Below are 16130 nucleotides of genomic sequence, written 5' to 3' on the forward strand. Positions count from 1 at the left end.
AATTTTTAGAATAATAATAAAGAATAAAGTGTATCATTCCCAAGCTAGTAAGAATAAAATTACACAAGAAAAATAATGTCTATTCTAAAAAGAAGAAAGAAATGGGTGGGCCTTGTTGGATCCAATTCAGACAATCCAAGAGAAAACAAAACAAAACAAAAAAAATTTTTGTGTGTGAGACAGGAAATTTGAACACTCACTGAATATTTAATGATATTAAAGAACTGCTATTTTTAAAGATATAATAATGGTAATGTTTAGTTTTGTTTCATGAAAGACTTCTTAAATATTACACACATACTGAAGAATTTATGAATAAAATAATATGATGGCTTGGTTTTTCTTAAAAACAATCCAGTGTTGGGTAATGGGGAAGGTATAGAGGATAGATAAAATGAAATTTGTTGATCATTGCTGAAGTTGAGAGATATTTCTCCACTTTTGTTATGTGTGTCAATTACCTATAATGAAAAGTTAAAATAAGAAAATAAATATTGAAAAAATAAAAGAAGACAAGAAAAGAAAGATAAAGGAACAGAGAAGGTAAGATAAATAGAAAGCTTTTAATAAAATGGTAAATGTAAGTGCAAATATTTTAGTGATCACAATTAATATGAATTAAGTTTCAGCTTTAAAAATCCACCTATATGCTATTTATAGGAAACACATTTAAAGCATAAAAGTTTAAAAGTAAAAAGAATAGAAAATAATATTTCAGGCAAATACTAATCCAAGAAGCCGTTCTATCTAAATTAAAAGCAGACAAGGTGGACTCTAATGTAAGAAGCATTACTAGGAAGAAACAGGATCACTACACAATGATTAAAGTTTTAGTTTCCTGGGAAAATATAACAATTTTAAACATGTATATACCTAATAACATAGCCTCTAACATATAAAGCAAAAATATGTGCAATTACAAGAAGAAATTTACTTTTATGGTAGAAGAATTTATTATAACTGTCCCAGTAATTAAAATATCAAGAATACTAAAAATAAAACCCAAAACTGTACAACTATAGAAGATTTGAACACTACAAAGTTGACTCAATATATATTTACAAAAAAATTGTACCCAACAACTATAGGAGACATTATTTTCAATGACAACTGAGTCAAAACAAGTTTCAACAATGTTTAATGTATTGGTATTATACAGACCACACTGTCTGATGACAAGGCAGTTAAATGAGAAATTAATAGCAAAAAGATGATTTCCCAATGATTGAAAGGTTTTAAATGTGCTTATAAATAACAAATGCCTCAAATAAGCTAAAGCATGCAGTTTATTTTTTATTTATTTATTTATTTTGCGACAGAGTCTTGCTCTGTCGCCCAGGATGGAGTGCAATGGTGCGATCTCACTCACTGCAACCTCTGCCTCCCAGGTTCAAGCAATTCTCATGCCTCAGCCTCTTGAATAGCTGGGACTACAGGTGTACGCCACCACACCTACCTATTTTTTTTTTTTTTAATTTTTTAGTAGAGACGGGGCTTCACCATGTTGGTCAGGCTGGTCTCAAACTCTTGACCTCAAGTGATCTGCCTGCCCCAGCCTCCAAAATGCTGGGATTATAGGCATAAGCTACCACACCTGGCCATAAAGCATACAATTTATAATAGAATTAATCATCTAAGCATATGATTTAAGATAGAAAAAGAATTGGATAATCCCAAAGAAAGCTAAAAGAAAGCGATTGATGAAATAAAAGGCAAAAATACAATAGAATCAACACAACCAAAAATCATTTATTTGACAAAACTAATAAAATTGATAAATTTCTGGCAAGATTGATCAAGAAAAAGAGAAGACACAAGTAACAATGTCAGAAACAAAAAATGAGACATAAATACTGATGCTTCAGACATTACAAAGATTTAAGAGGTTATTATAAACATTATACCAGTAAATTTGAAAATGTAGATGAAACAAATTACTAGATAAATATGACTTTTCATAACAAACTCAAACTCAAGAGAACACAGAAAACTCAAATAGCCATAATCAGTACAAAAATTGAATCAACAGTTTAAAAATCTTCCTACAAAAGAAACATCAGGCTCAGATGCTTTTAGCCATAAGTTCTACCAACATTCAAGAAATGGGCACAGTGGTTCATGCCTGCAATCCCAGCACTTTGAAAGGCCAAAGTGGAAGGATCGCTTGAGACCAGGAGTTTGAGACCAGCCTGGACAACATAGTGAGACTCTGTCTCTAAAAACAAACAAACAAACAAAAAAAAGAAAGAAGGAAAACTAGTCTTAAATTATTTCAGAATAGAGAAAAGTAGGTAAGACTCACCATCTCATTTTAATGAGGCTTGCATAACTTTGGTAGCAAAACCAGATAAGAACAGTAGCTGAAAAAAGTTTGCAATCTCACTTACGAAATGTAGATGTAAAAATCATAAACTACTAGCTACCTATGGTAAATGTAAGATGCTGACTTTTTTTTTTTTTTTTTTTTTTTTTTTTTTTTGCTACTCTTTCCACTGAGACATAGAGTCTAATTTCCTCTGAATCTGGGTTGGCTCTAGGAAAGTACCTAATAATAGAATATGGCAGAAGTGGCACTGAATGACTTCTAAGGCTAGTGAGCAGAAGCGTGTGGCTTTCATCTTAGGTCTCAGAACACTCTGTCGAGGAGCCCTGAGTTGTCACGTAAGACATAAGACTGCCCTGAGAATGCCAGCTAGAGAGGCATCGTGAAAGCACTGCAGTGACAATCTCAGGCAATTCCAGTTTTTCTATCAATGGGCCAGAAATGTGAATGAGGCTCTCTTGAACCCACCAGACCAGCCCATCTGCCAGCTTAATACCACCAAGTGACCTCAACAAGTCCACAGGGAACGGGAATATTCCTGAGCTGAATCCTGCCCAGATTCCTAACCTGCAAAATGGTAGGTATAATAAAGTGGATATTGTTTTTTGTTTTGTTTTTTTTTTTTGAGACAGTGTCTTCTTCTGTCACCTGGGCTGGAGTGTGGTGGTGTGATCACGTCTCACTGCAACCTCTGCCCTCCCCCTACCACCTCCCCGGACTCAAGCAATCCTCCTACCTCAGCCTCCTGAGTAGTTGGGACCACAGGCATGCACTACCATACCCAGCTACTTCTTTTATAGAGATGCTCTCACCACATTGCCCAGGCTGGTCTCAAACTCCTGGGCTCGAGGGATCTGCCTATTTCGGCTTCCCAAAGTGCTGGGATTACATGTGTGAGCCACTGTGCCCAGCCTGGATGTTTTTTAAATAACTAAGTTTTGAGGGTAATCTGTTATGCAGCAATAGACAACCAGAACACTCACGAACTCCAGCATTATATAAAATTATTATAGGCCAGGCACAGTGGCTCAGGCCTGTAATCCCAGCACTTTGGGAGGCAGAGCTGGGAGTTTGAGACCAGCCTGGGCAACATAGACAGACCTTATCACTACTAAAAATAAAAAAATAGCCAGGTGTGGTTACATGAACCTGCAGTCCCAGCTACTTGAGAGGCTGAGTCAGGAGGGTTGCTTGAACTCAGGAGGTCGAGGCTGCAGTGAGCCATGATTGTGCCACTGCACTCCAGCCTAAGTAACAGAAAGACTCTGTCACGAAACAAACAAGCAAATTTCAGGTGAGCTAAGGAGCTAAATGTGAAAAACAAAACTATAAAACTTTTAAAAGACATTAGAGGAAACTATGTTTATGAATTTTTATGTAGAAAGGGAAGATTTCTGAAACCAGACACAATTATACAAACTATCAAGGGAAAGATTAAAGAATGTAACTCTTAAAATTAATAACTTCTGTTCAGCAAAAGCCACCATAACGAAAAAATAAGCCAAAATTGGGAGAATATATTTGCAACACACATAAGTGACTCAAGATTGGTATCCAAAACATATAAAGAACACCCACCTATTAATCTGTCAAGATTTGAATAGGTGTGTCACCATGGCCAATTTGCACGTGAAAAAACCCATCCTCATTAACCAACAGGGAAATTCAAATAGAAACCACAGTGAGCTATCACTTCATGCCCACCAGGCTGGCAAATATTAAAAACGATAGCAAGTGTTGGTAAGGATATGAAATGAGTGGTAGAACTATACTCCACCTGTCGGAATGTAGACTGGCCTAGCTACTTGGAAAACCGAAGATGTACAAATCGTATCATCCAGCAACTTTACTTCTAGGGAAAGTCCTGAACAAGGAGCCGTGTCTAGAATGTACATAGCATAGCAAGGGAGTCTGGGAGAGTAAAAACCTGAAAACAACCTAAGTGTCCTTCACAATCAATGTGTCCATCACAATCAATGTCTCCACACAACGGGACTCAAGGCAACAGTGAAACTGAACAACTCACAGCTGTGGCTAAATGATGCTTCTCAGGAGCCTGGTGTCCAGCAGAAAGAAGCACGTCGCAGAAGGCTACGTCCTGTGTCATTCCATCATGTAAAGCCCAAAGATACGCAAACAGAAAGTTCTAGTTAGATGAAGAAAGGCGAGAGAATGGTGAATACACAACTCAGGATGATTAATTACTTTTAGTGTAGAGACAAAGGGACAGGAACGGGGTGGAGGCCACACAGGAAACTCCAAAGTTAGGAGCAGTAGCCTTTTATGAAAGGTGGGGTGGGGTGCATGAATGCTCCCAGGATCATTATTCTTTTATTCTATTCAATATTATTATTTAACACTGTTGGGGAGCCCCCACGCCTGCCACCCACCCCAGGATTGGCGACTGGCATGGTCCAAGGTGCCGCTACAGAACAGCTCTTCCCACTGTGACCAGAGCATCGAGTCAGACGGCCTCCAGGGCAACATGCTGCCGCATTCTTCAGTCACCTCCCAGGAATAAGAAAAGACTTCTCTTTTCCTTTCCAAGCAGGTTTTCCACCTAAGCTAGATCCAGGGAAATCTCTGACTCTACTGGATAAAGGGTGATGTATGTGTGAACTGTGCGTGTGGCCAGAGGAGGAGTGGAGAAGGACAACCAGAGGTGAAGAAAGAGTGCTGGTTAGGACCAAAGACAAGCCGCAAAATAGGAGAGGTTATGGGAAAGCTCCTCACAGCACCCAGGGAACACGAGGATCAACGCTGAATGCACCAATTACCGCACATTGCGTCTACACTCAGGGCCTGATGAAACCAGCTTGATTCTGGCCAACAGCCAGGGGAAGAAACCCCAGTGGGCCCACTTTCACAATGCCCTTGAGGATGGGCCTGGTAAATGGGCACCTTGGAAGGAAGAATAAAGGGTTCTGTCCATTCCTGCCAACTTCTTATGCATGCAAGGTCCTAGCATCAATTAAAAATGCCCCATCCTGTTTGGCCTGTCTGCCAGGGGGCAGGGTGGAATACGCTTGCCTCATCTAATACCAGGGATTGCTCTGCCTTCATTTCTCCTAAAGCAAAACTTGGCACTGGCCCCCAGCGTGGCAGAAAGACAAGCCCATCCCTCCCAGGTCATTCATTCTTGGCCTCAGCTTGGGGGCAGAAAGGTAGAAGACGCATGAAGCACCTCGGGAAAGGAGCCCACGAAGCAGGCTCAACTTCTCCAACCTCAGGGTTGGTATCAAAGGGCTGGAGGAACCACTGTGGCTCCAGTTTGCCTGACTTCAGAACTCCATCGGTTAGGACTTTTTGGTTTTTATCCCATTCGTTTTTAAGTTTCTAATCAGCAAGAATCAGCAAAGCAGCCTTTATGGTGCAATAATTCTGCCTGTCTTGTTATAAATATCCCCAGGCAAAGTTAGGGTTATTTCATATGACTATCAAAGTAACACGCCCGCTTCGGTTGCAACAAGGAATCTGTGAGGACTAGCAAGCAGGAAGCTTACCAGCTGCATTGTAAGAGGCCTTTCTTTTAATAAAATGGGCACATATTTACCTATAAAAGAGAATGACCAGCTGGGCACATTCAGAGCCCATGTGACGTAAAGACACACAGAGAGAAGCCACATTATTTATGGAATTAAAAAAAAAAAAAATTCGCCCATCCACCCACTTCCCAGGAACAGCCCTCAGTTGTGGGTTTTGGCGACATTGATGTTTACAATAAACTCCCAGAGTTCAAAGGCTCCAGGTCCAGTACCAGAGGCCTTGGATCTAAAGAAGATGCTGTGGTCTGGTTTTCTTAAATGGAGAATGAAGACCCTCCTTCCCTTCCTCTGAACAAACCTCTGATGAAAGTTTGAAATTGTTAAATCCACGAGGAAACGATACTCCTATGGTTCTGTTTCATTTACTGCATTCGATCTTGGTTATTTAGACCCTGATGAGGTTCAGCAGGGACACAAGTGAGCTCACAGAGGGGCAGGACAGAGGCAACAAACCCCCGCACTGTTCTTTCCTGTGCAAACTTGCTGCTCGGCCTCTTAAGATTTCCAAACTGCAGGCTCCCTACTAGGGAGGACGGCACAACTTTTTTTTTCCCTCAAACTTCCCCAAAGCTGCAAGTTTGTTCTGGCTAAGAGGGAAATGTCTGTGAGGGGTCCGATTTGGTAAGAAGCTTATTTGTTCACTTATGTTTTTAGTTCACTAAGCACTTCACCTGCCCTAGCCTCTGTGAGGACATTTGCGTATTGAATCATCCCAATTTGCATATATAGCAGGCACCTTTCCTCTTTGGACAGATCACCCCGCTGAGGCTGGACAGGGGAGTAACTGCCCAACAGCACATGCTGCCCAGTCACTGGGGCCTTGGGAGGCTGCCTGCACCTGTCCCTAATGTTTCCCATCAGAACCCTTCCTGCTCCCCTTCCTCAGGACTTTCCACTATCCAGGTGGGGGAGAAACACGCGCGCCTGTGAGCTGTGACATGGACCCACCTGGAGGCGGCTCCTCAGGCTTTTGGTCTATGGATATAGCAGCTGTGGGTCCTCCAGTCAAATCACAGATCTAGATTTTGAGTAGGGAAATATGGGCCCTAGCTGTAGGGCCACAGGGACCCTCCCTCTGCCCTTTTTACCTCAAACCGTCTGCCTCTATCTGGAGCCCATTAACCAGCAACTGGCTCTCTAGTCATTTTGCTAGAACTAGTTTGTTATCTACTAGGCTAGTCTGTCTGTTATAGGAAGGGATTTGAGAGAAGAAATCCCTTCCAAGTATAGCCATGGTTGAGACGGAAAACCAATTGTATAGTTGATTGAAGAACTTGAACTCAAATGTTCTCAGTAAGTGACAGAATCAAAATGATTGTGACCAGCTAAGAATAACAGGCCTAAACAAACAAAATGAAGTATAACCAGATATATTTAAACTTTCCTCTTTAGGTTGATCAAGGCAACTATCAGTTAGAACGGGGCATCCCAAACTTCAGTGTGCATCATAATCCCTGGGGGATCTTGCTAGAAAGAAGCATCTCATTCAAAAAGTCTGAGGTGGGGGCCAGGCGTGGTGGCTCATGCCTGTAATTCCAACACTTTGGGAGGCCGAGGCAGGAGGATCACTTCATCTTAGGAGTTTAAGACCAGCCTGGGAAACATAGTGAAACCCCATCTCTACAAAAAACCCAAAAATTAGCTGGATGTGGCCGGGCACAGTGACTCATGCTTGTAATCCTAGCACTTTGGGAGGCTGAGGTGGGAGGATTGCCTGAGCTCAGGAGTTTGAGACCAGCCTTGGAAACATGGTGAAACCCCATCTCCACTAAAATACAAAAAATTAGCTGGGTGTGGTGGTTGGTGTCTGTAATTCCAGCTACTCAGGAGGCTGAGGCAGGAGAATCGCTTGAACCCAGGAGGCAGAGGTTGCAGTGAGCCAAGATTGCATTACTACACTAGCCTAGACAACAGAGCGAGACTCTGTCTCAAAAATAAATAAATTTAAAAATAAAATAAAATAAATTAGCAGGATATGGTGGCACATACCTGTAGTCCCAGCTACTCGGGAGGCCGAGACAGGGAGATCACTTGAGGTCAGGAGTCGAGACCAGCCTGGGCAACATGGCGAAACTCCATCTCTACTAAAACAAACAAACAAACAAACAAAAAATATATATATACACATACATACACACACACACATATATATAAATTAGCCAGGTATGGTGGCACACACTGTAGTCCCAGCTACTCCAGAGGCTGAGGCAGGAGAATCGCCTGAACCCAGGAGGCAGAGGTTGCAGTGAGCTGAGATTGCACTATTGCACTCCAGCCTGGGTGACAGAGCAAGACCTCATCTCAAAAAAAAAAAAAAAAAAAAAAAAAAGTCTGGGGTGGGGCTTGAATCCTGCGTTTCTTGCAAGTTCCCAGTTGATACCAATGCTGCTGGTCCATGGGCCACACTGAATAGTGAGAGTGAAAACCACTAGGATGATTAATCACAGTCTTACTTTGTACCTACAGAATTATGGAATTCTAAGTAGTAAATGGGCACACCGTCTTTCCTACTCCCCAAGCCCCACCTGCTGTGCTGCATTTAGTGTGGGGAGCTATATTTTAATGTGGCCTTTATGATATTAGAATACAACCAAGAAAACAATAAAAATACAGAGAAATCTAGAATCTCCACTGTGAGAACTGAAAAAGCTGGGATCCATCAGCCTGGAGAAGGGAATGATAAGTGTAGGAAAGAAAATGGGTAGCTTTCCTTAGAGTTTTAAAATACTGTTAGGTGGGAGAGAGTAGCCCTAAGCATTTAAAGAAAATCTCAGAGTAGGGCGTAGGGATCAAGAGTCCAGGCTCTGAGGTTAGACAGATCTACGTTCAAATCTTAACACCACTTTCTCTGTGACTTCCAGTAAATTACCTAGTCTCCTGACACACCAGTGTCTTTATCATATAATAAAAATATTAAGAGCAGTAGCCATCTGTATCAGTTAATTCGGCTGTTAACTGCTATCACAGAAATATTGTGTTAGTGGCTTACACATCAGAGCCTTATTTCTCACTTGTGTGTAATCCAAAATGGGTGTTCTGGATTAGCAGGCAGTTTTGCACTAAACAAAGATTCAGTGACATAGGGCTCCTTCCATCTGGTGGCTCTGCCATTTTCATCACCAACCTACCAAGGTCACCATGAAAGGGAAAGAGCATGCAAGATCATGCATGGAGGCCGGGCGCAGTGGCTCATGCCTGTAATCCCAGCACTTTGGGAGGCTAAGGGGGTAAGATCGCTTGAGCTTAGAGTTCGAGGCCAGCCTGGGCAACATAGCGAAACCTCGTCTCTACTAAAAATACAAAAATTAGCTGGACATGCTGCTATGTGCCTGTAGTCTCAGTGACTCGGGAGCCTGAGGTGGGAGAATCACTTGAGCCCAGGAAGTCAAGGCTTCAGTGAGCCAAGATCGTGTCACTGCATTCCAGCCTGAGTGAGAGAGCAAGACCTTGTCTCAAATAAATAAATAAAAAGCTCATGCATGGCAGGTTATCATGAGCCGTATCTGAAAGTGTCACACATCCCTTCTGCCTACGTGTCATTGGCTGGACCTCAGGCACCAGGCCACATTTAACTATGAGGAGGCTTAAAAATGTAGTCTAGCTACACAGCCAAGGGAAAACGAGTTCAGTGAATAGCTAGCCCCTCTCTGCCACTCTCTATCACAAGGCTGTTGTGAGGATTAAGTTAGATAACACGGGTAAGATGCTTAGTTTGACACAGTATCTGATACATAGGGATCAGCAAATTGCTACTGTTATGTGCTTTTGGAGGAAAAAAGTAAGTCCCAAATATTAAATTGCAGGAAGACAGATTTCAAAATCAAACCAAGACAGAACATGAAGAGTAACAGGACAGTTCAATTGTGAATTCTAGGATAAGGTAGAATTATTCAAGTAGAAGGCTTGTTGCAGGGATGCTGAAGGGAATTCCTTTAGTAGATGGAATGCTGAGCTGGGTAACCTTTAGATACGCTCAGGAATATCAAGAACTTTGGGTTTCACACATGTGGCTTGATTCTAAGTGGATTTATGCTTAAGTGTGGTAGACTAGACCACATCAGCATCGTCATTCTTTGAAACCTAGTCTGCGTCTTAATAGTCAATATCACTCAGTAACCTTGGAATAGACTTAAGCAGATAGAGGTTACAAAACCCTTTCTTTTGCTTGGTTTGACATCTTTCTCTCCTTATCTCCATGCCTACCTCTGCATCTTTCCAAAAGATGAATTAAAATTTAATCTTGGTTACCTCAGATCTGAGTACTCCCTAGAGATAATTGAAGAGACTGGGTCATGAAAGAAATGTGAGAATCTAGTAGCTGATTTTTCCTATGTTAACATCTTAGGTCAAGCCTGCTGTTTTCGGATCTTTACAGACTGCGTTAGATAGACTTTTCTGCAAGATTCTCCCTAGAGTATATATGGAAACTTTTAAGGGCCTTTTCCCCAAACCCCTGCCAACTATTGGTCTAGTTATTCAATACATTCATAGATAGTAGACAGAGGATGGCTTTTTAAAATTATAGCAGGTAAAACACATATTCTTTTAAAAATTAGTTAAGATCTGTTTAATATTCTAGGCACAAAAGAAATCTGATGAAAATCTGCACTGCCCGTAGTGATCTTCAATTTACAACTTGCCACCAACTCCCAGTTCCAGAGGTTAATGCCCAATGGTGGCATCTGCGGTTAAGCCAATAAAGCTACTCTTGATATTTCTCTAATTTCCAAGTCTCCTCGGTGATGCATCTCTCCCCAGTCATTCTGAGTTTTGCTCCCTCCTTTCCATCTCCAATAACACAGGTCTCCACCTGAAAAGCAAGCCTGCCAGTTTCAGATCAATTAACTTGTTTGGTTTAGTGGTACCAGACCCCTAGCTGCTTTTGGAAGCAGACCGAGAACAGTTACTGACATTTTCCAAATATTAGCATGTTCTCATTTTAGGAGAACTAGAGTCTCCTGAAGTTCTTGGAGATAGAACCTTGGTATGTTTATACTTAAAATGTTCTAATACTTGGTATCTGTTAGAATCAACACTTCCACATGAAATACATTTATGATTTGCTCATAGTGTGGAGAATTTCCTTAAGAACTGTTAACACGTAAACAGTGTGCGAAATCTCAAGTCTTCTGAATACATTCACTTGACTATACGGTACTACTCTAAACACCAGGACGACACTGTCTTAACCACACCAAAGACATTTCTCAGGACAGTCACCTACTAGGAACTTCCCAACCTTGCCTGAAGTGGAAGAGAAGTGAAAAAAGGTGAAAATCAGTCTCTTGACAGACCTCAAGATTCTATTTCCAGTGTAAAGAGACACAAAATCAACCCCTACACATCTTAGCCATAAGATTTTCGCTATTATTAAAGCCAGGGATAGAAAGTAGAAGAGCTATTGGGAATATAAAGTCACAAGGCATATGCTCCTGTGGTGGGTTGAACAGTATCCTCCCAAAATTCACATTGACCTGGAACTTCAAAAGGGGACCTTATTTGGAAACAGGGTCTTTGCAGATGTAACTAGTTAAATGTGAAGATGAGATTATACACTTGTGTGTAGTCCAAGTGACGGCCCTCAGGGAGGAGGGCCCTCCAACTGGTGTTTTTATAAGAGGAGGAGAGAACACAGAAAGACACAGAGAAGACTATGTGAAGACAGATGCAGACATTGGCATTTTGTTCCCACAACCAGCAGCTTCCAGAGGCTGGAAGAGGCAAGGAAGGATTTTCCCCTAGAACCTTCAGAGTGAGGGCGGCCCTGCCGACCTTGGATTTGGGCTTCTAGCCTCCAGAACTGTGAGAATAAATTTCTGTTGCCTTAAGTCACCCAGTTTGTGTCATTTGTTACAGCAGCCCTAGAAAACAGATGCAGCCAATATAGGTCAATGGCAATGCTTGTATTCTTAATTGGGTCTGGCCCAGCAGCACACACACATTTTTCGATAATGGCAGAAAGTACAGAAGACACAAAGCACTATTTGTTCAATTTTCTTCCTTCTCTTAGCATTAAAGGCAACCAGTATCACTTTTATAAGAATTAATATTGTGAAGAAGTACCCAGTGAGATTAAACTATTGAGAGTTGAAAGTTTAAAGGACCCGTGGAGACCCCCAGCACAACTTCCCACTTGTATTTAGGGAATTGGAGGCCTAGCCATAAGATGTCATCAAGAAGCCAACCAAGTCCTGACCTTTCCTTCATTCTCAGACAAAGCCTCCATTAATATCACAAATAGGAAAAGTTATCAGTCCTATAGCCTAAACCTCAAAAGTTACATTTCTATACTAGCTTTGAATCTAAATAATTTGCATAGAGTTATGGCAATTTTTCTTCCACAATACCTTAACATGTAGAGAACCCTGCAAGCAATGACGAGACTAAATGGGTACTTTCATTTCACCCGTAACGACAGCAAATTGAAACACCTTAAACAAATCCATATGCTATTTGAGGAAATGAGAAACATGGCCTCAACATCACTTTGAGGGACAGAATTCAAAAGCGATGCTTCATTCTCCTAGTTGTTTTTCTTCTCATTTCCCCCAGCATTTCCAAAAGTACATCAGTAAGACACAACACTGACTCAACAGTGTGATCTAAAACATCTACAGAGTTAGCACAGGAAAAAAGGCTAGAAAGAAATGCATCAAAATATTAACAGCGCCACGTGTGTTTTCATTTTCCTTATATTTTTATTTTCCAAATTTTCTGCAATGAGAATATATCACTCATAATCCTCTAACTCCTTTTCTAAAATTTCTTTGAAAGAGAAACTGTGAACAATTTACCTAGACAACAAAGGTGGGGGACTCTACTGTATCTTCTTTTGTACCTTTTGAATTTGGACAGTGTATATATATTAATTGTCCCCATCTTACATTTCCAAAATTTGCCTTTTTTCCCCTATATGACCATCAAAACTAGTCAAAGTAAATATTTTCTTTACTAAACATATTTTCTCTTTTGGGGCCTCTCAATCTTTTGCCTTAGAAGGCCCTAGAATATAAGACTTAAGAGTATTTTGGGTATCAGGCATCCCATCAGGGATGACTCCCAGGAATCTCAGATTTAGATCATCTGTATTGTGATCTATTCATTGATTTTTAATTAGGAATATAAATCTTACAGAAAAGAGGTTTGAGCGATCCTAAATTCAGGTTGGTTTCCAGGATACTAGTGGTTCATGGTGGGAGGATGCTGTCAGAGAAACTTTATAATTACAACTGGAATACTCAATCCTTCCCTTAAATGACTTTTCTTCTTTCCCTCTACCCACCTCCTCATCTTAGGAAATCTCTACTCCCCTTATGATGCATGCCTCTTTGGTAAAGAAACACTGTGATTTACAAAATAGTAAGAAAACTTGTGACTAAACCTCTTGAGGAAACATTCATGTGTTGTTTTCCCAAAGATTACAGCAAGATTCTACCAAGACTCTTGACCTGGAACACAGTATAAATTGAATTAAGAATAACAGGGGTTTGAAAATGGCAAAGGACAGATCAGTATGCTGTCATATGCAAATAAGGGGGAATATACAACTATGGGCTTATATATATATTGACTATGCTGGAAAGATTTATGAAATTGGCAAAAGTGGGTGAATCTAGGGAGGGGAGCAGGGGACCTGGGAAGGTCTGAGTAAGATAGTTATTTTGCTATGCATTTCTATACTGTTTGAATATTCACCGTGTATCTATACTGTTTTCAAGTAATGACATGGCTTCTTCACTGCTTCCAATTCCACATGAAACTTATTAGGCAAAGCCACAGACATAAGAATTATTCTGTCAAATGGCTCCACTGTATTATTGTACCTTTCTCCCTCTAGCCTCCCCATTACCCAATCCCCAATGCAATATATAACAATCTCGCATAATCTTAGACTATCTATAAATAAGACACTAAGGTGCATGCATTCAGCCAGTGACTTTCATCAATATAATATGGTACTGGAGGCCAGGCACAGTGGCTCATGCCTGTAATCCCAGCACTTTGGGAGGCCAAGGCGGGGAGGGTCACCTGAGGTCAGGAGTTTGAGACCAGCCTGGCCAACATGGAGAAACCCCATCTCTACTAAAAATACAAAAAATTAGCTGGGTACAGTGGCACATACCTGTAAACCCAGCTACTCGGGAGGCTGAGGCAGGAGAATCACTTGAACTTGGGAGGCGGAGGTTGCAATGAGCCAAGATGGTGCCACTGCACTCCAGCCCGGGCAACAGAGTGAGACTCTGTCTCAAAATAAATAAATAAATAAAAAAGAAATGGTACTAGAGGCAGACAGGAAGTAGAACTATGCCATTCAAAATCTGTAAAACAGTAATAACCAACATACATAGCCATGTGCCACGTAATACTGTATTTTCATAGTACCTTGTCTATGTTTAGGTATGTTTAGAAACACAAATAGCATTGTATTACAATTGCTGTATTCAGTACAGTAACAGGCTGTACAGGTTTGTAACCTAGGAAAAATAGGCTACACCATATAGCCTGGGTGTGTAGTAGGCTACACCATCTAGGTTTAAGTATACTCTATGATATTTGCATGACAAAACTGCCTGATGCATTTCTTAGAACATATCCCCATGGTCTCTGTCATTAAGTGATGCAGGACTGTATATTGTTCACTACATGTTCTAGCAGTGTTCACATATAAAGCACTTAGAACAGTGCTTTACATATGACAAGGCATTAAAGTCCCCCAACCACCTCACAGGCGGTTCCTATTATATACACACAAGAAAACAAAGGCACAGAAAAGTTGAATAATTTGCCAAGGTCACATGCTGGAAAGAGGCAGGACTAAGATGGGAAGCCAGGGTGTGTCTCACCCATAGCAATACTGCTTCAGTACCACCCATGGTAAAAGAACTTGGAGAGATGGCAACCTAACATTATTTTAAGAGTTGCCATTAAAATTGGCCTCATTGTGGTTTACCAACAAAGCCAAAAGTCTTTAAATGAGTTCCTTGGGAATATTTTCTTCCTACAAATATTCAACGTGGCAGGGTCTACATAGGCTGTGATGCTTCTACTTTATCTGTATTACTTTCTATATCTATATACAGTGTATAGTAATATACTCTATTACTTTATATTTCTATATCTCACCTAACCAGCCAATGTTCAGCTATATGATGATCAACACTTTCGGTTTCTTGTTTGATACAGCAGTCTCTCAATTGTTTAGCAGAAGAAAAATAACAAAAATATCTACTGAAGACCAACTTCCAACTGGTGAAACAATTTCGGCAAAAAAGCAAATGCACCAATGTGATACAGCTGAAATGCATATGAAAATACTAAGCAGTATTAAAAAGTCAGAAAAAGATGCTGATATCACCTATAAATCATGTCCACATGTAAAAAAAATAGTTCAGAGAGGCATATGAAAGTGTTTAAAAAGATATGTTAAGAACAAAATAAAAACTGACTACTCGGTCATGTGTAAACACGTGACACATTATAGTTTTATCTCTGCACAATCACTGAGTCTTGCTGAGGAAAAAGTTTTATAAACAGTTGGTTGACAGTACAACTAGGCAAAGAGATAAAGTCCAACCTAATCAGCTTGAGAACTTGGTTCCATATTTTTCTAAAGAATATGCCTTAACACTGCTTGTGTTCTCTGCTGTAACCATGACTAACTAGTATATTCTTAATTCTAAATAAAGGTTTTCCAAAATTCTTACAAAATTTACCTCAAATGCAGGTCTTAAGAATTATTAAACTTTACTTTTTTATTTTAAAGAGAAGAATCAAAGATGTTCAGCAGGAGACCATTTAAAAGATCGTTTAGTCATATTTAAAGTAAATGGGGGCTGGGCATGGTGGCTCACACCTGTAATCCCAGCACTTTGGGAGGCAAAGGCAGGTGGATCACTTGAGGTCAGGAGTTCAAGACCAGACTGACCAATGTGGTGAAACCCCACCTCTACTAAAAATATATAATTAGGCGGCTGTGGTGGCACAACCCTGTAATCCCAGCTACTTGGGAGGCTGAGGCAGGAGAATCGCTTGAACCCAGGAGGCAGAGGTTGTAGTGAGCCAAAATCGCACCACTGCACTCCAGCCTGGGCGACAGAGCAAGACTCCATCTCAAAAACAAACAAACAAACAAAAAAAGTAAATAGGTTTGGGCATGGTGGTTACACCTGTAATCTTAGCACTTTGGGAGGCTGAGGTGGGAGAATCATTTGAGCCCAGGAGTTCAATACCAGCCTGTGCAACACAGCAACGACCCATCTCTA

General features: G+C 40.7%; 1 protein-coding gene across 1 annotated transcript in view; it reads right to left on the reverse strand.

The window, feature by feature from the left end:
• Window positions 1-16130, reverse strand: part of TAF4B (TATA-box binding protein associated factor 4b) — a 215396-nt gene that overhangs the window by 24349 nt on the left and 174917 nt on the right. The window contains exon 15 of the mRNA XM_063613543.1: window positions 7858-7949. Within this exon, the coding sequence (XP_063469613.1) occupies window positions 7896-7949 (54 nt within the window). The 3' untranslated portion in view covers window positions 7858-7895. The remainder of the gene's footprint in view (window positions 1-7857; window positions 7950-16130) is intronic.

This window comes from Symphalangus syndactylus, chromosome 1 (assembly GCF_028878055.3).
Source record: "Symphalangus syndactylus isolate Jambi chromosome 1, NHGRI_mSymSyn1-v2.1_pri, whole genome shotgun sequence".
NCBI classification, from domain to species: Eukaryota; Metazoa; Chordata; class Mammalia; order Primates; family Hylobatidae; genus Symphalangus; species Symphalangus syndactylus.